This window comes from Rattus norvegicus, chromosome 2 (assembly GCF_021556685.1).
Source record: "Rattus norvegicus strain SHRSP/BbbUtx chromosome 2, alternate assembly SHRSP_T2T, whole genome shotgun sequence".
NCBI lineage: Eukaryota > Metazoa > Chordata > Mammalia > Rodentia > Muridae > Rattus > Rattus norvegicus.
This window is the reverse complement of record NC_141535.1, coordinates 217,453,722-217,472,849: the sequence shown is the minus strand read 5'-3', so window position 1 is coordinate 217,472,849 and position 19,128 is coordinate 217,453,722. Positions and strand designations below refer to the sequence as shown.

The following is a 19,128-nucleotide window of genomic DNA, read 5'->3' as shown; positions in this document are numbered from 1 at the left end:
TTGTCAAGAACCTCAATAATAAGATTAATCTGTTCCTGTCTAAAAGAACTGCAGGGACAAAAATGGAGAAGAGCCTGAGGGAAAGAAGGCCCAGTGACAGGCCCAAGTTGGGATCCAGCTCAAGAGTCAGATGCAGATACTTACATCCAACCAATGGACAGAAGCTGGTGATCCCTGTGGTTGAATTATGGAAAAGCTGGAAGAAGCTGAGGAGGAGGAGGACAGCCCCATAAGAAGACAAGCAATCGCAACTAACCTGGACTCCTGATATCTTTCAGGCACTGAGCCACAAAGCAGACAGCATACACCAGTTGGCCCCAACACATCGACAGCAGAGCACTGCATTGTCTGGCCCCATGGAGAGAAGAAGCACCTAGTCCTCAAGAGACTTGAGGCCTCAGTGAGGAGGTTGGGTGGGATGGGAATGGGGGTGGTGTAGGCAAGAGGGAAGTGGGGTGGTGGTGGTAAGGAGGTATGGGATGAGGAACAGTCAGGACAGACCAGGAAGGGGATAATGACTTAAAGATTTAAGAAAAAGATTAATCTTTGGAGACCCTCAGTGCAATTTTTTCCTGGTAAACCTGGGACTTTGGAACTCACTCTCTGGTCCCTCTTCTCATTCTCTTTGGTCACTCTCTGCAAACAGGACAGGACAGAATAGGCATGAGCCCATACAATACATTTTCACCAGGGTACCTGTCAAGTAGGTGCTTGGCCAATGTCTCCTGTTTTTTTTGTCCCTACATTAAGGACTCATTTTTTTTATGTTATGTTATCTTCCCTACTCCTCATCTCCAAATATCAGCCAGGTGCCTGTGCTATACCCTGAAGCACCCAGCTTCCTGCAGCATTTTGGATCATGTATGGCTCTACATTAATTCATCCTTTCAAAGTGTGGATTGATTTGCAGAGAGGGAATGTAGGAGAGTAAACTTAGTGTCAGTTTTGAAGATCAGTACTTCAAACCTGTGGCCCACAGGGAGTTTTTCTCACGGGTATACACAGGAGAGTGCCTGATCCTTTGTGGGGGTGGGGTGGGGGTGGAAAAGGCTGCTAAGTGATAATATTGAAGGAACCCAGATGAGTGGAAAGTAAATCATGAGGATGACTGTTGCTTTTCCCAGACTGTGATGACTAAGCAACTCGTGTGGAAGCCTCTGAGTCACCTGTGAGGAGCAGTGGGAGAGAAGACAGAAAGTACTGCTGGGAACTCACATACACCTTCAAGCACCACTCCCTCACCACGGCAAACTTCTTCAGATGAACCAACTGTCAATTCTTTGCTTTGCGCCTGTGGAATCAGTAGGTAGGAAGTGAATGAAAGCCTTGGTGTTTGTGGGTTGTGATTCCCTTACCTCCCAGAGGAGGGGGACTTAAAAATTTATTTGATTAAAATGAAAAAGAAATAGGGAAAGAAATAAAGGAAGAAAGAAAAGCAGACTGGAAGAACCTCAATCAAAGTGTATTTTCAGGTCTTTTTAAATACCTTCTTCTGAAGTGACTGCAGAACAGAGGCCACCAAGGGATACTGTGATTCCAGGCAACTTGCTTGAGATGGGTTCTGAGAATGACTTTAAACTAAGCAAAATGTCTCAGGTTCCTAGACCTGAGCTTGTGGGATGAGTGCATTTCCCAGCACTGACCAGCACATGGGGCCCAAGTGGCAGGAATCGAAACTGAGTTAGCACATATTATACTGGACATTTCCTAAGTACTTATTAATAAGGAGCAGTACACCTATTCTCTAACTAAATGACCCCCCAACCCTTTCCCCTGAACAGTTTTGACTCAAGAGAGTATCCTAACTAGCTCATGGCAGATCTTTATCAGTCTAAAGATAAATAGGACACAAGCTGCAACCCAGCTCTGGACTGTGAGAAATGTCTCCTCACTAAAGGAGAAGTATGTGGAAGGAAGACCAAGAAGGCCTATCTTTTCTAGCTGAGTGAGTCCTATCTGAATACCACACTAGGAACCAAGCAATCCATTCCAGATTCATGATGACTCTTCACTTGAAGGATATAGTTCACACTCTACAGGTGGCTCCTGCTGAGACAGGACCTTTCTGGAATGTTGACAGAAAAGTGAAGTGAAGCAGGCAATGGTGGTCCTTGCTAAGTAGAGGCCACTCTAAGAGATTACTCTTGAGTGAGAGTGTAAACCACCACATGCGTTTGTATGGAGCAGTAACACATCTTGACTTCTATTTTAACATGGCTACTCTGTGTACTGCATTGGGAAGCAATGAGTCCAGCTTATAGATAAAGGAAGCTGAGAGACTCGTGAGGATGACATTCCAGGAATATAAACAAGATGAGGGTGATTGGAGTCAACGGTAGCAGAGAGCAGATGGGAATGCTCACAAAATGGCTTTATTTGAAAAGTGATAGGTTTTAAGTTAAAAAAGAATTAAAACTGAGAGCAGGTTTTCTGTTCAATAAGAACTAAGTTGTCAATTCTTGAGATGTAGAATAAGGGATAAGAGAAGTTTTGGGCACAGACTAATGGGGCTAAGTAGTGGACCTGTTGACCTGAGATGTCTATTGGATCTATACTGTTGATTTCATATAGGAAGCCAGGTAAATGCTTACGTTTGGAGTAAGAAAATGTGATCTAGGGGAGGAGGTATGTTTGAGGATCATTAAAGTAATTTACAATAATGGAGATTAGATCCAATAATTTTTGGGATGAATGAAGAGGATTAGGAGGATGAGGAGGAGAAGGAGGAGAAAGAAGAGGACGAGGAGAACTGAATGAGATGCTGCTGAGACAGTGTAAAACAAAGACCAAAAATGTATTTTCACTTTAACAACATAACGGTCACTGAAAAAAAAAAAGTATGAGGTGGGAATTGGAATGTTGAAGAGAGAAAGAGTGGCAGTAGATCTGGAAGGTGGGGCTCAAGCATGTAATCCAAGAAAAAGATTAAAAGTTGGGCTGAAGACATGGCTGTCAGTAAGATTTTTGCTGTGAAACATGGAAACCTGACTTTGGGTCCATAGCACCCACATCAAAATCCTGTTGCGATGGCATAGGCTTTTGATACTAAGGCTGGGGTGGGGGAGAGAGGCAGATCCTTGAGGTTCACTGGCCAGCCAGTCTAGCTGAAGCAGAAAGTCCCAATTCTCCACAATAGCCTCTCTCTTGAAAAATAAGGGGGGTTGCGGATTTAGCTCAGTGGTAGAGCATTTGCCTAGCAAGCGCAAGGCCCTGGGTTCGGTCCCCAGCTCCGAAAAAAAAAAAAAGAAAAAAAAAAAAAGAAAAAAAAAAGAAAAATAAGGGGAACAGCTCTTGGCACAATACAGCAGAGACTGGCCACTCGCCTCATGGTACACATGAGTATCATATGAGTGTGTGCATCCCCTCCCCCCCCTTGTGAACATGCACACACACAAGTGATGTCTAAGGAACAATACCCAAGGCTGTTGTCTGGACTCCATTTCTACAGGTTATTCAGGTGTTAAGAGTGCATCTCTCCCCAATGTTCTCCACTACACAAAGAAGTAAATGCTTCTGAACACTTAACTGCAGGGTTCTAGCAGGGATCAACTGTACAAACTCTATAGTATGAGGCCGCTGAGCAAACGTTCTCCCAACCAACAGGCCTATACCTGTCACTGGAGCATTAGGTGTCAGCAGGAATGCTCCTTGATTTTATGAAAAGGGTTGAACTTTCTAGTGCTCATGGAGTTGGCAGAAAAGTTCAAGAGGTGTAACATATTTATACGAGCGTGGGTGGGGCCAACCTGCTACCATTTTACTGGCAATAACAACAGCTTCCATGAGGATGCTAGGCTAAGCATTGGATCATTAGCCCGGATTTTGTAACTTTTGAAAATAATAAAGGCCCAAATCAAACCTTCGTAGGAAGTGTCCAATTTGAAAATGTTGGCAGGTCATTGACAAAAGGTAAAACAGGGTCTGGAGAGACAGCTCAGTGAGAAAAGTGCTAAGTTTACAGTAATAAGGGCCCAAGCATGTAAGTCCAGAACTAACAGGGAGGAGCCAGGAGATCTTGGGGTCCTGATGGCCAGTCAGTCTAGCTAAAACAGTGAGCTGCATATTCATTGAGAGATCCTGCCAGAGAGAGAGTGGGAAGGGAGTGGGGAGGGGGAGTGGAGGGAGAGAGGGAGACAGTGAGTGCAATGAACACACATGCACACAAACATCAAAAATTAAAATTCTTGTGTGAAAAAAAAAACTAACAAAGGAGACCACAAAAGACATGACAGTCTCAAAGTCAGTAAGATTTTATTTAATGAAATGACTCAAAGGTTGTGTCTTCTACATTTATCCTCACATTATATAGAATTCTTTGATTTACATAGAAATTCAAAGTTTTAGCTACTCAAACTTGACATTTTTGAAAATTTCCCCAGAATGTACTCCATCTTCTTTTGCATTTTCAGGGACACGGCCACCTCCTTCTGGCTCCCAACTTCTTGCTGAGACAGTGGAATGCAATACATCCTTTGCAATGAAGAGAGCAACCCCTGGTAAAGCAAAGGTTGCACACCCTCCTGATCTTAAACAGGGAACGATACAAGAATAGTAGGGCTCCATGAGTAGCAGGAGTTTATTTATGCATTTGTTGAGATGGGGTCTTCTATCTAGTTCACATTAGCCTGCCGAGATCATAGCCATATACCAACATGCCCAATGATGTCCACTTAATACCAAAAATGGTATTCCAGGGATTTTATGCCTGTTTTTCTAATCCTTAGGATATTATAATTTAATTTACATACTTATACTCATTTTATAATCTTGGAAAGTGAAGTTCAAGGGAAATGACTTATTTAGAACATCAAAATAATGATGACAGAGCCCAACATTCAACCCAGGACTGTGTGATCTCACCTAGAGGTTGCCTTGGACAATATGGTTCAAAACCAGTTTATTCACTACCAAAAGATTATACATGGACTGACCCAGGGCTCTAACCACATATGTAGCAGAGAATAGCCTTGTTGGGGCACCAGTGGAAGGGGAAGCCCTTGGTTTTGCCAAGGTTGGACCCCTAGGGCAGGGGAATGGGGGGGAAATACGGAGGATGTATAGGGGGAATACCTGCATGGGGAGGGGAAGGGAGGGAATGGGGGCTTATGGACAGGAAACTAGGAAGGGGAATAACATTTGAAATGTAAGTAAAGAAATATATCTAATAAAAAATTTTAAAAAGCAGTTTATTAACAGCCTCTTTCTTGTTCTGGTTTGGTGGTAAGGGTACAACCATGAATGTGCAGTTCTTATCTCTACAGACTTTCCTACTACAGTAAAGATAATACAAAAATATATTGTCAAAATAATGTGGATAGCATCAGGAACAGAGAATACAGACTACCATGCAAGTCATGACAGAGCAAATAAAACCTAGAAGCTGCAGAGGAAATTCGCTGGAGGAGGTGCAACACTACTTTGGACCCCAGTGAATGAGTCAAAGATTGGTTTAATCCAACAAAGGAAGACCGTTCTAGGTAAGAAAGTAAGTCACATGAATGGATATAAGAAATAGTAGGTGGTGCTTTAACTCATGGACACCTTAGCAATCTGTAGTTCTGGGGTCATAGCAGCTAGGGTGACTGCTAGATACTGGAGATGACTGACAGATTTGTATTAGGAGTGAGTGGGACATTTTAGCAGTCCTGTAAGAGATGGACAGAAGCAGCATGTCTAAAATCTTTTAGGATAGTCAGCTGCTAACTACTTTCCTTTTAGCTAATTTTTTTTTTTTTTGTGAAAAGACAGCACTGTTATGTGCAGAGAGAACAAATTGCTTGCCATGATCACAGACTGCAAGATGTCTATTGAAGGAGACCAGGGCAGGACATAATGTCCTCGGCTGTGGCCGGCACCACACATAGGGTATTTGAGAAATAAAGAAGGACACGCTGTCAGCAGAAATCACAAATTTATTAACTCTTAAATATATCAATTCGTCATTTACCATTACGGCAAGAATTATATACAGTGTCCCATGGTAAACTGCAGTGTTTTCAAAACAATAGAAGATGATGAAGGTGTAATTCCACTGTGCTGGAGAGAACAAATCACGATTTCCTCACATCTTAGTGCAGAAGACAAACTGGATCTATGGTAATACTTCAACACCACATGCTAAGTTAAAAGTGTAAAAAAAAAACCCATTCTACCACTATTTGTGTTTTTAAATACATGTATGCCACGCAGAGCTGCTTCACAGAAAGGTAAAAGAAATTCAAAGGGAAAAGTGAGGCCATTACGTTTTTCACAGATCTCATTGGCAGGTTAACACGGCTCAATACATGTACTGTATATATTTGTTTTAAATATATATTGTTTTAAATCATGTGCTAATTATCAGAAAAGCTTCAACCCATCTATCATACATTCACTAGCAACAATATATCTAAAGTGATTAGCAATCAACACCAAAAGGTGAAATGAGGAAAAAGAGGGGAAGGGAGTGTTTTACTTTTGCTTCCTTGCTTCTGCTTTAAAAATCAGCTTCTAAGGAGTGTGAGTGGCTAGGGTAGAAGTACGCTGATGGAGATTCCATGCACCATAAAGCAGTTCAGCGCGGAGAAACAGTCTCCCAGGGACCGAATCGACAAAGAAGAAATGGGAAACGGAAAGAAAACTGGGGCATTTCCTTTTCCTCGTTGTTTTAATCTGGACAAAAGCCTAACTCCTGGCATCAGGATGCTACTGTGACTCAAGAGAGAAGCTAGAACTGCACTAGTCACGAAGGTCAAGTTCAACCTCTAGGAGGATGGAGAACACTCTTCCTGTGGCTAGCTAGTGAAAGTGAGGCAGTAAATGCCTCCTAGTCTGGAAGGTCCAAAACAAGTGCTCTGCATGCAACCCTGGTCAGGCTCCACTTGGTCTTCAATATCTAGTTGGGGAGAACCAGGACTGTGTAAGCAGGCTCTTACTGCTGTTAGCTTAAGTCTCAACAATTCCAACACTTTCAACAGAGCAAGGATACCTATGCACAAGTGGTAACCTAAGCTGAATTCATTCCTCTCTTATTTAAGTATTTATTTAAATCTTCTAACAACTCCACAGCCCCGTGAGAGACCGGAAGTGCTAGTTTTAGCTTCTAGAAGACCTTGATTTTTATTTTAACTTCATATGCAAATGTTACTGTTTTTACACACTATCAGCTATAGAAAGGAAAACATAAAAAAGAAAGAAAGTGGGAGAGAGAAAGATAAAGAAAAGAGTGGGAAAAGAAAACAAATACAAAGGAAAGGAGCAAATAGTATATAATGAAAACAGAACACAGATTTAGGAAAGAAAAACCAAGATCAGTGCCAAGCATTCACCAGAACTGTGCCTATCTGAAAGCAATCAAACTAGAAAATGATGTGAATTTTTCCAGTATACAGAGCTCGACCCAAATCAACATGGCTTTGATGGTAGAACAGCAAACGATTCTTGCTCCTACAATCACCCAGGACTTGGCTCACATAGCCATCCATTTATTCAACACCAACACTTTCAGAGAAAAGGCATCCATTCATTTCTACCAGGATCACACCAGGAACTGAAGGCATATATATATATATATATATATATATATATATATATATATATATATATATATAATTTGCCTTAAAAAATGAAAAAAAAATCAACCCCAAAATCCCAATGAGAAGCCCAAATAGATTAATGGCAGCATTCTTGAAAGATTTCCTTTCCTCTTACACACTGTCATTCATTGAACAGTAATTTTATGAAGTCTTTTGAATCTTGGCATCCACAGAGAAACCTGATGGATCAGCTGAACTTGGAGTATTGCGGAGTTTTCTTGTCGGAGCTCCCTCTTTAGTTTGCCAGCAGTAACTGACGTTTGCATGGAACATCCGTCCAGTAGCTGGAGTGTAAACAATGTACAGGAAGGAATACATGGTAAGATGGCGTGTCACATGGTAAGATGACGTGTCACATATGCATTACACGTAGAACCTTCACAACTTCATGCACTCAGAAACATGCATGAAGAGGAGAGGATGTCCCAGGATCACCCCGCCAGGTGCCTTGAGGACAGAATGAAGACGTGGCACTGTTGACAATTAGCTGAAAGGGAGAACGGGAGGAAGAAATAAATTACACCATTTTTTTTTAATACCAACCTTTTCTGTTACTAGGATATGGTTTCGTAAGTTAGCTGAAGTGCAGATTGGAAATACCTTGTATGAGATCTTTGCCTGTGAGCCTTCCAAGATAAATACACATATTTAACAATGACTAAACTATGGCAATCAATACTATCTATTTGTTCTAACACAGTGAAGCTGGAAAAAAAAACAAAAGAAGGGGTCGCAGGATTCAACCGCATTATTAAATCTAAATATACATTTTAAGCATTCATATTTACTAGACAGATTTAATGAGTTCATATCAATATTTGGTTGAAGCAGAATCAAAGTTCAAATTCACCCTATGGTTTTGTTCATTGTGCTTAAATTCCTTGGGAAATCAAAATCAAAAGTCAGTTCAGGAAGGAATACGGTCTCACCATCAGAGAGACGAGAATTATTCTTACGTATTTCTCTACAGCAATAGCTAAAAGCACCATTTCTCGAAATCTCTGTTCCAACTTGGTGTGGGGAAAATATAAACAGTGACACTTAGTCATGCCTGTACCCTAATTAATCCCAGCTTAAGACACAAATCTTTAGGAACCACAGTGCAGGAATGAGTTTCACTGTGGTCAACTGTCAATGATCATGAATGATCTCATTTGTGATGTCTAAAGTTAAGTTGGACTTTCTGATGTGGTCCAGCCTCTTGGGCTAGCGCCATTACACTCAGTCAGACCCACTGAGCTCACAGACATGTTAGCCCAAGCTGATGGCTAACAGAAACTGCAACTTCCCAAAGACAGGGAGACACCAAAGGATTTCCAAGCTTAATAGAAATTGCCCTGAATAATTGAGAGTTATTCTTGTTGACCAGATAGAAGTCTCTTTCTACGTGAAACTCCAGGATGCCAAAGTGATACAGTCCAGGTATTGGGAAAAAACCCACGTTCCTCTTGGTGTTTAGTAGCTCTCAAACCGTGGTGATGCTGTAAAGTGAACACTAGAATCGAGGGCTCAGGCGAAGCCACCATGGATTTCCAAAGCCCTCGCACGTGTTTCTCCGAGCAGACTGCTGAGCGAATGCCTACAGAGGGAAGAGCGCCAGCCATGCAGTTTCCAGCATTAGCCCCCATCACACAGAACCGTGGGGCGGGATGCTACTTACAAGACCCAAATGTGAATGGTTTTCAGATGTTTTGCCACAAAGAGGTGCCTCCTGAGAAGTTTTCTTTCCCATTTGGAATACAGGGTGGCCTATTAAGAGAAGCCCCATTTAAGCCACCTGGCATAAAAGGAAGTTTTCTTAAGTAGGCTTTATCCCTTAACACTTAAGAGAAATGCAGAGAAAACTAGCCCCTGGCCCAATACATCTGTACCCATCCCTCTACATTAGCTGGCCATTTGTGGTGTACCTCTTTGGGGTAAAAACCACAGAAGCACTAACAAACTATTTTTTTTCTCCACTCCTTTTGTGTCTTCCTCTTGATTACATAGCTGGTTCTTTTTTTTTTTTTTTTTTTTTGGAATGTGTTTAACCTTTTGCTGTTGTTATTGTAACTTATTTTTGTCTGGGTTGATTCGTTTTATCTCCGTTTGAATATCCAACAGTGCTATATGGTGGCTGAAATGACAGAGAAGGATTTTGAAATTCACTGTGAATAAACTACCACCAAACTGAGAAATTGTAATGGCTTTGCTGGAGTGTGTTGAGTGGCTGTAAGAACTAGGTCCCTCGCCCAACATCTTCCAATATTAACAGGAGATCCTGGGAAGAGATGCTCAATGGACCAGACTTCAGCCAACTGTGTTACTAGCTCCTTGCTCTCAGCTCATCTCATTTTTCTGATACAAATGATTTCCCATTAGTCCCCTTTCCTGCAGTGAGTCAGCCTTCAGTGTTCTGCCTTCTTTTCTAATGTTTCTAAAGTGCCAGCTTTGTAACTCCTCAGTATTCCCTGGGATTGGACTCTCTCCCCCCTTGTTCTCTTTCCATTTCTGTTTCTCCAAATTCTATTCCTCCTGTAACATCTTGCTCAGCATTAAGTCTTTCATATAAAGTATGGATGCTTTGGTATACTGGTTGTACATTGCAACCAACTCCAAAGTTAAGAATGTTGCTTAGTTTTTCTTCCCATGGTGTTAGTGATTAATTGGTGTCTAAATCAGAATATGCATTTCCTGTGGGAGAGACCTTTTCATCTCTGTCTGCATCTAGCACAGAAGTGACACCTAGGAGATGTATTGAGAGCATCTGCTTGATTATTGCCTGGAAATAGAACATGTCATCTGAGAAAGGATATTGAGATGAGAACATGCTACCACACCCGATATTTGTTCTGTAAATGCGGCTTTCTAAATTTGCCTACCGTCAAGGGCATAATTAAAAAGGATGACAGCCTAGGAATATTTACTTGATGGGGACTGTTGGGGACCCCGAACGATGAAAGTGAATATTCTGCCACTTCCCATCACGGCGGTGCCACACTCGAGTCTCTTCTGACTGCATTGTCTTTGGCATTCCATTTCCATCCATGTACTGTGTGAGCCGAATGTATGCTATGCAGGCTGCATCATCCCCTACCAGGTGTACGTGAGGGTTCAGGATGATAGTGTGGATTGGTTTATTGATTTTGGGCAAAGCTGAAAGAGAACAATATAAGGACATAAATTAAGTTTGCACATAAAGTAAACTAACATCAAGATTAACTTCAGTTGGGGTTAATGAGGAATGGTAGTCATGCATGCCTTAACTCATTAATCTATTTGTACTAACTGAGTGCTGGGTATGCTATAAAGTATAACCAATGAAACAAATGTAGATACTCTTTATCTTCCTTGAGTTCTTTTAGAGGCAATTTGTGTTACTCTGGACTTCTGAATGATTAGGTAGAAAAGCTACAGAGAGACATCATATTTACTTCTAATGGGAAAGGGCTGGAAACAGAAGCCGTGCTATGAAGAAAGGTAGAGAAGCCCTGGCCCAGGTGCACTTCGGTCTTTGAAGGGCTCACTGGGACGCTTGGCCGATGACTTGGGCTGGTATTTCTGTAGTTAGGATGTAGAATGAGGGAAATATCCCTGTTCCCCTGCATGGATTTGTGTCTTCATTGCATCCCGTGACTCTTCAGTTTGGTCCTAATCTATGTGTGATCAGCTGGTCCAAATTCACAATCCACTGTGCGATCAGCTGGCTCTGACCAGCCAGTTATTAAAATATGTTCCTTATAGGCTCAGTCATACCCGCTCTAATAACTCGATCGAGAGGTTTACGGATTTATGACACAATTCTTATTGATAGCATTTTGTAGATTAGAGTAGGCTGAGTTACTTTAGCTGTTACCCAAACATGTGTCTTATTCACAGACAACAACTACCTAAATTACTCGAAATGTTATTTACATAAAAAGAATATCTCATTAGGGAGAGTGTACTTACAGAAAATATCAGTGCACAGTGTTTGTAATGTTTAAATGGGAATATTAATGGATTAGTAAACTATTTTACTAGAAGTAAAATGGTATTGATTGACAGATGGAGGAGAGAGTATGAGGTGCCGCCATCAAAATGCTGGAATATACAGAATATGGGCTGGAGAGATGACTCAGTGGTTAAGAGCACGGACTGTCCTCTCAGAGGTCCTAAGTTCAATTCCCAGTAACAACATGGTGGCTCACAATCCCATCTGTAATGGGATCCGACGCCCTCTTCTGGTGTGTCTGAAGAGAGTGGCAGTGTACTTGAATACATAAAATAAATAAATAACTAAATCTTAAAAAAAAGAAAATATTGAACCCAGCTTTGTTAACACAAACTTACCATTAACTATTGTTGCTTGTTTGTTTGCAAACAGTTAACACATACAAACAAACGAGAAACTCATCCACTAAAAACACATGCAAGGCAGGCTTGCTTTTAATCACTACAAGTAAACCCAATTACCCTAATTATAATTCTTCCTTAATTCAACAGGATCTCATGGCAAAAGACTAAATTCTCATCACTGCCCATGATAATATAAAGGAAAGTTTAGGCTGTAGAGAATTTCTGGTTAATGAGGATTCCTTTGGCTAGGTTTTACCTTTATCATTAATTTATTTTTCTAATATACAGAAACTGCTTTGGAAATATGCATGTTTTCTGAAAGTTATATGTTTCCTTTGAGCTACTGAAACATTAAGAAAGACCTTTGCAATCTGAGTGGGAGCCCTCGCTGGTTGCGCATCTGCCTTCCTGCCATATTTTGAAACTAGACCTTCATCAGAGCTCATCCACTGTGAATATCAAGGATGTGGTTTCTCTTCGTCCCATATCAAGAATTTTACAAATATTTCAAGTAATACATGCTCACAACATTATATAACAAATACTGTTCTTCACTGGGTCTTAATGGCTGTTTTCATATATTTTTTAAACACAATGGACTGTTAGGTCTGAAGTACATATGTCTCAGTTCCAAACCAGAACTGTTTTCCAGGTGGACATACTGTTAGTAGAATTACCCAGTGAAAGAAAGAGCCAAAGAGTCTGCAAATTGGGAGAAATTCAAGGAAAAGTTGGCAAGAAGATTGGAGTGGATACCATTTTCAAAGTAGAATCTGTGAAAGTCCATCCCTTCCACTAAGTTGCCCAATGCTTCGGGTTCAAAGGCAGTGAGGCCTGGATCACAGATTTTCCTGCAGTTAAAAAAAAAAAACAACAACAACAAAAAAACCAAAACACATAAGGAAATGGGCTCACAGTAAAAGCACTAAGTGTACTTATTTACACTGAGTGTCTTAAAAACACCCCAAATAGGAAATTTCTACAGCGGACCTTGAAAAGGTAGGTCAAAGAGCAGAGTCCAAAAGATCATTTTGTAGAAAACTCACAGAGACACACAACTAAGTTAATTGGTTCAAGCACAATTGGCTCCTGGGTAAGATGCTGCTCTTTAACTTCCAGAGTTTATTCTTTAGTTTTCTAATTTTGGACTTATGTTTCCTATGTTTCAAATCTTCTCAAAGTTGAAGACATATTCTAACTCCTTGGAAATAAGAATTTTGGGGGGGACAATCTTGGAGAGACCCACTTTCTCCACCCTCCTCAAACACCTGTATTGTAACTGACATGAAGGATAGGAAACCTGTCTGAATTTCCCAGGGATGTCCATAGGATTACATTGAGTGTATATTTAGAACTTATTTTACATTCAAAAGAAATAGGTCATTCAAATGGACGAAATAGTTTTCTTTTTAATCCTAGAAGCAGAATTTAGCAAAGGAGTCTACAACTCTAAGCTATTCCCAAGAAACCAATTAGCTTTCTTTGGAGAGATTTACTTATTCAATAGAGAACTATTAAACATAAACTACGTAAGCAAGTAACTTTAACTCATTGATACTAAAATAGAAGCTAATGCAAAGCGCTTTAAAGGTAGGTTACAGTGGACAGGAATGATATAGGAAGGAAGGGAAGAAAATTGATGCTGGGCTTTTAAGAATGAGCAAGAGCTTTGCAGGTATATGAAAGGAGCCATGTAGGAGATGGGACGGCAAGGACCCTGGGTCTAAATCAAAGGATTTTTGGCCTATTTATTAATTTACCCCAAAGGAGAAATATAGGCAATGGACATTTCAATATAGGAGAGAACTTTATTAACTGTCCATTAGAAGAACAAGCCTAACATCCTATGGTTCTTCAAAGTGTAGCACATTAGTTCATGGAACATGGTAAACAAGGAATGGTGTTCCATATACAGCAGGAGTTTCAGGGTAGCCTGGAAACACAGGTCCCTGCTTCAGAAAACCCAAACCAAACACAAGCAAGAAACGCAGAGACAGCAGCCTAGGAAGGAACACTTTACAGTCACAAATCAGAGCAATTATCCTTTGTGGTGATGACGGTGGTAGAGGAGAATAATGAACTTTGTCTCAGGCTGCCGGCTGGGCAGGCATTTTAAAGCAGAAGTCAAATATATAGTCTCTTCCTAAGGAGTGAAGCAGGGAGAACAGTGTTCCTATGGCAACAGAAATTTATTCTGCCAGGTGCTATTATTTCTTCTATAAATGTGGTTTAGTCATCAGTTTGTGAATCCAAATTTTATGCTACCTCACATTGGCTCTGAGGTCTTATAATGTATTAGAATGAAACTTTTAACCCACCTTGCAAAGAGACAATATTTTGGAAACTATTCTCATTTTCTTTCATCTGTCTGTCTGTCTGTCTGTCTGTCTGTCTGTCTGTCTGTCTGTCTCTGTCTATCTATCTATGATCATCTATCTTCTATCTGTCATCTATATCTTTTGTCTACCTACCTATCATCTCTAGCTATCATTTATCTACCCATATATCTATCATCCATTCGCTGCACAGGATTTATGTTGGTAAAGAGTGACAGTATACTGGACATATTGGTTGGGGGGTGGTGCTATGAGCAAAGCTGACAGAGCCTCATCAACACATTCTTCAACTTAAAAAGCTTTAGAGTGGAAGTAATATTGCATCATCCCTGGGTCTGGAAGTAAATTCTCAGCCAAATGACAGACCTCTCTAGGCAGAGGTCAGGTGATGCTCTCTGAAGACATTGAGTCATTTAAATATTCCACTTGAAACTGTGTGAGAGCAGGAAATACCTCTCCTCTCCTGGCTACAATTACAATCTGTCCGTGAAAGAAAAACAAAACACAACTTTTCTCTTCCACTAGAGACAGCTATCACCAAAGGGGCTTTTTAAGAGTTCTTTTACTCTTTAGAGACCCACAGAGGTCTAACAGGGCTATAATGGGCCAACAAATAAAAAGAACAATCCCTATGGCACAGACTTATTACCAGCCACAGTGTAAGAGAGCTGGGGAGCTGCCTATGACCATGGGGCTCCCAATGCCAACGGTCACTGTCTCTGTTATCAAGTATACTTTATTAGGGGACAGTGAAGAGCTGATGTCCACATGTGTTCTGGTGCACGTGTGGTTGTATGTACACACACTTAATCAACTTAGTCCCCATATTTAATGACTCTCTTCTCCAGTTTACATTGCCCATTATTGTGTGTTTGGGTAGTGAACCTCCCTCTATTAGTAATTTTGCCACATTTTTAAGGGGGAAAGATGGATTTGAGTGCTTGGTTTTGAAGGGTTTCAGTTTATCACAGGCTTTGCTTATGCACAACAAGGGACAAGGCTATACTCTCTTCATTTTACTTGCGACTTTTTTTCTGCTAATAGTAAGTTCATATCCTTTGTTCATTTTCTGTCTTTCTACTCTTACCCACTCAGCATAAAAAATAACTATGGACAACATTTTGCAAACACTTTTTAAAGTCGATTGATTCTCTGTTTTGTTTTGGGCTTTCAAAATTAGTGGTATAAACCAATGTATACCAATTTTATCAGCCAGGAAATTAATTTATCTCTTATTTATGATCATTTTTCCTGCTTTTAAACTTAGAAACATTTTTCTAACTCAGGATTAGAATCAATTCCTTTTTCTTTTCTTCTTTTCTCTTTCTTTTTCTCCCATATTTAACACTTTCACATGGTAGAATTATGTAGTAAAGAAAACAAAATAAAACAAACAAAAAAACCAAACAACACCACCAAAAACCCCACAAGGATTTAGATCCCTAAATAGCTTTGCAATGACCCTTCATATCTTATTTAAATGTTTTATTTTTCTCAAGCAAAGTGAATTCTTTACACAAAATGTAATTTAGAAATTTATAAATATTTAAATTAAGCATAAAATCCTATATTCCAGTCAAAACTTCTCTTAATATAACACCACAGTCAAAATCTCAGGGGCAGAAGATACCACAGAAAACATTGACATAACCATCAAAGAAAATGTAAAATGCAAAAAGCTCCTAGCCCAAAACATCCAGGAAATCCAGGACACAATGCAAAGATCAAATCTAAGGATAATAGGTATAGAAGAGAGTGAAGACTCCCAACTTAAAGAGCCAGTAAATATTTTCAACAAAATTATAAAAGAAAACTTCCTTAACCTAAAGAAAGAGATGCCCATAAACATACAAGAAGCACACAGAACTCCAAATAGATTGGACCAGAAAAGAAATTCCTCTCATCACATAATAGTCAAAACACCAAATACATAAAACAAAGAAAGAATATTAAAAGCAGTTAGGGAAAAAGATCAAGTAACATAAAGGCAGACTTATCAGAATTACACCAGACTTCTCATCAGACTATGAAAGCCAGAAGATCCTGGGCAAATGCATACAGACTCTAAGAGAACACAAATGCCAGTCCAGGCTACTATATTCAGCAAAACTCTCAATTAACATAGATGGAGAAACCAAGATATTCCATGACAAAACCAAATTTACCAAATATCTTTCCACAATGCAGTCCTATAAAGGATAATAGATAGAAAACTCCAACACAAGGAAGGAAACTACACCCTAGAAAAAGCAAGAAATTAATTTTCTTTCAATAAACCCAAAAGAACAGAGACACACAAACATGTTAGACATGCCTCTAACAACAAAAATGACAGGAAACAGCAGTCACTATTTGTAATCTCTCTTAACATCTATGGACTCAAGTCCCCAATAAAAAGACATAGACTAGCAGACTGGATACGTAAAGAGGACCCAGCATTTTGCAGCCTACAGGAAACACATCTCAGTGACACAGACAGACACTACCTCAGAGTAAAATGCTAGAAAACAATTTTCCAAGCAAATGGTCCCAAGAAATAAGCTGGACTAGCCATTCTAATATCAAATAAAATAGAATTTTAAGCAAAAGTTATCAAAAAATATAAGGAAGGACACTTCATATTCACCACAGGAAAAATCCACCTAGATGAACTCTCAATCCTGAATATCGATGCTCCAAATGCAAGGGCCCCTACATTCATAAAAGAAACCTTATTAAAGCTCAAAGCATACATTATACCTCACACAATAATAGTAGGAGACTTTAACACCTCACTCTCATCAACTGGCAGATCTTGGAAACAGAAACTAAATAGAGACATAGAGAAAATGAACAGAAGTTATGAACCAAATGGATTTAACCGGTATTTATACAACATTTCATCTTAAAACAAAAGAATATACCTTCTTCTCAGCACCTCATGGCCTCTTCTACAAAACCATATAGTCGGTCACAAAACAAGCCTCAACAGATACAAGAAGATAAAAATAATCCCATGCATACTATCAGATCACCATGGACTAACTCTGGTCTTCAATAACAACAAAAACAATGGAAGTCGAAGAACACTCTATTCAATGATAACTTGGTCAAGGAAGAGATGAAAAAGGAAATTAAAGCCTTTTTAGAATTTCATGAAAATGAAGGCACAACATACCCAAACTTATGAGACACAAGGAAAGCAGTGCTAAGAGGAAAACTCATAGCTCTGAGTGCCTCCAAAAAGAAACAAGAGAGAGTGTATACTAGCAGCTTGAGAGCACACCTGAAAGCTCTAGAACAAAAAGAAGCAAATACACCCAAGAGGAGAAGATCAAATGCAGGGCTGAAATCAACCAAGTAGAAACAAAAGAACTGTAAAAAGAACCAACAAAACCAGGAGTTGGTTGGTTGAGAAAATCAAAAAGATAAATAAACCCTTAATCAGAATAACCAGAGGGCACAGAAACAGTATCCAAATTAACAAAATAAGAAATGGAAAGGGAGACGTAAAACAGAATCCGAGGAAATAAAAAAAAATTGATCCTATTACAAAAGTCTATATTCAACAAAGCTGGAAAATCTGGATGAAATAGACAATTTTCTAGATAGATACCAGGTACCAAAGTTAAATCAGGACCAGATAAATCATCTAAACAGTCCCATAACTCCTAAAGAAATAGAAGCAGTTATTAAAATTCTCCCGACCAAAAAAAAAAAAAAAAAAAAAAGCCCAGGATTGGATGGGTTTAGTGGAGAATTCTATCAGACCTTCATCAAAGACCTAATACCAATACTGTCCAAACTATTCCACAAAATTGAAACAGAAGGAAGACTACCCAATTCCTTCGATCAAGCTACAATTACTCTTATACCTAAACCACACAAAGATCCAACAAAGGAAGAGGACTTCAGACCAATTTCCCCTATTAATATTAATGCAAAAATACTCAATAAAATTCTTGCAAACTGAACTTCACCAAGAACACATCAAAATGGTCATCCATCATGATCAAGTAGGCTTCATCACAGGGATGCAGTAATGATTCAATATAAGTCCATCAACGTAATCCACTATATAAACAAACTCAAAGGGGAAAAAAAAAACACATGATCATCTCATTAGATGCTGAGAAAGCATTTGACAAAATTCAACACCCCTTCATCTTAAGAGTCTTGGAAAGATCAGGAATTCAAGGCCCATATATAGTAAAACATAGTAAAAGCAATATACAGCAAACCAGTAGCCAACATCAAACTAAATGAAGAGAAATCCCACTAAAATCAGGGACTAGACAAGGCTGCCCACTCTCTCCCTACTTAATCAATATAGTGCTCAAAGTCCTAGCTAGAGCAATCAGACACCAAAAGGAGGACAAAGGGATACAGACTGGAAAGGAAGAAGTCAAAATATCACTATTTGCAGATGATATGATAGTTTACTTAAGTGACCCCAAAAGTTCCACCAGAGAACTACTTAACCTGATAAACAACTTCAGCAAAGTGTCGGGTATAAAATTAACTCAAACAAATCAGTAGCCTTCCTCTACTGAAAGGATAAACAGGCTGAGAAAGAAATTAGGGAAATGTCACCCTTCACAATAGTAACAAATAATATAAAATACCTTGGTGTGACTCTAACTAAGCAAATGAAAGATGTATATGACAAGAACTTCAAGTCTCTGAAGAAAGAAATTGAAGAAGATCTCTGAAGATGGAAAGACTTCCCATGCTCATGGATTGGCAGGATTAATATAGCAAAAGTGGCCATTTTGCCAAAAGCAATGTACAGATTCAATGCAATCCCTATCAAAATTCCAACTCAATTCTTCATAGAGTTAGAAATAGATGAATGGGACCTCATAAAAGTACAAAACTTCTGTAAGGCAAAGGACACTATTATTAGGAGTAAACGGCAACCA

General features: G+C 39.5%; 1 protein-coding gene across 50 annotated transcripts in view; it reads right to left on the bottom strand.

The window, feature by feature from the left end:
* Positions 1–5,894: 5,894 nt before the first annotated feature.
* Camk2d (calcium/calmodulin-dependent protein kinase II delta) overlaps positions 5,895–19,128 on the bottom strand; it is a 263,664-nt gene continuing 250,430 nt past the window's right edge. For 20 of the 50 annotated variants that reach the window (XM_087615924.1, XM_087615914.1, XM_087615915.1 and 17 more), the window contains 4 exon segments: positions 12,648–12,742; positions 10,481–10,709; positions 9,235–9,323; positions 5,895–8,061 (listed from right to left, as the gene is read on the bottom strand). In XM_087615924.1, the coding sequence (XP_087472050.1) occupies positions 9,257–9,323; positions 10,481–10,709; positions 12,648–12,742 (391 nt within the window). In that variant the 3' untranslated portion in view covers positions 5,895–8,061; positions 9,235–9,256. 50 annotated transcript variants of the gene reach the window in all.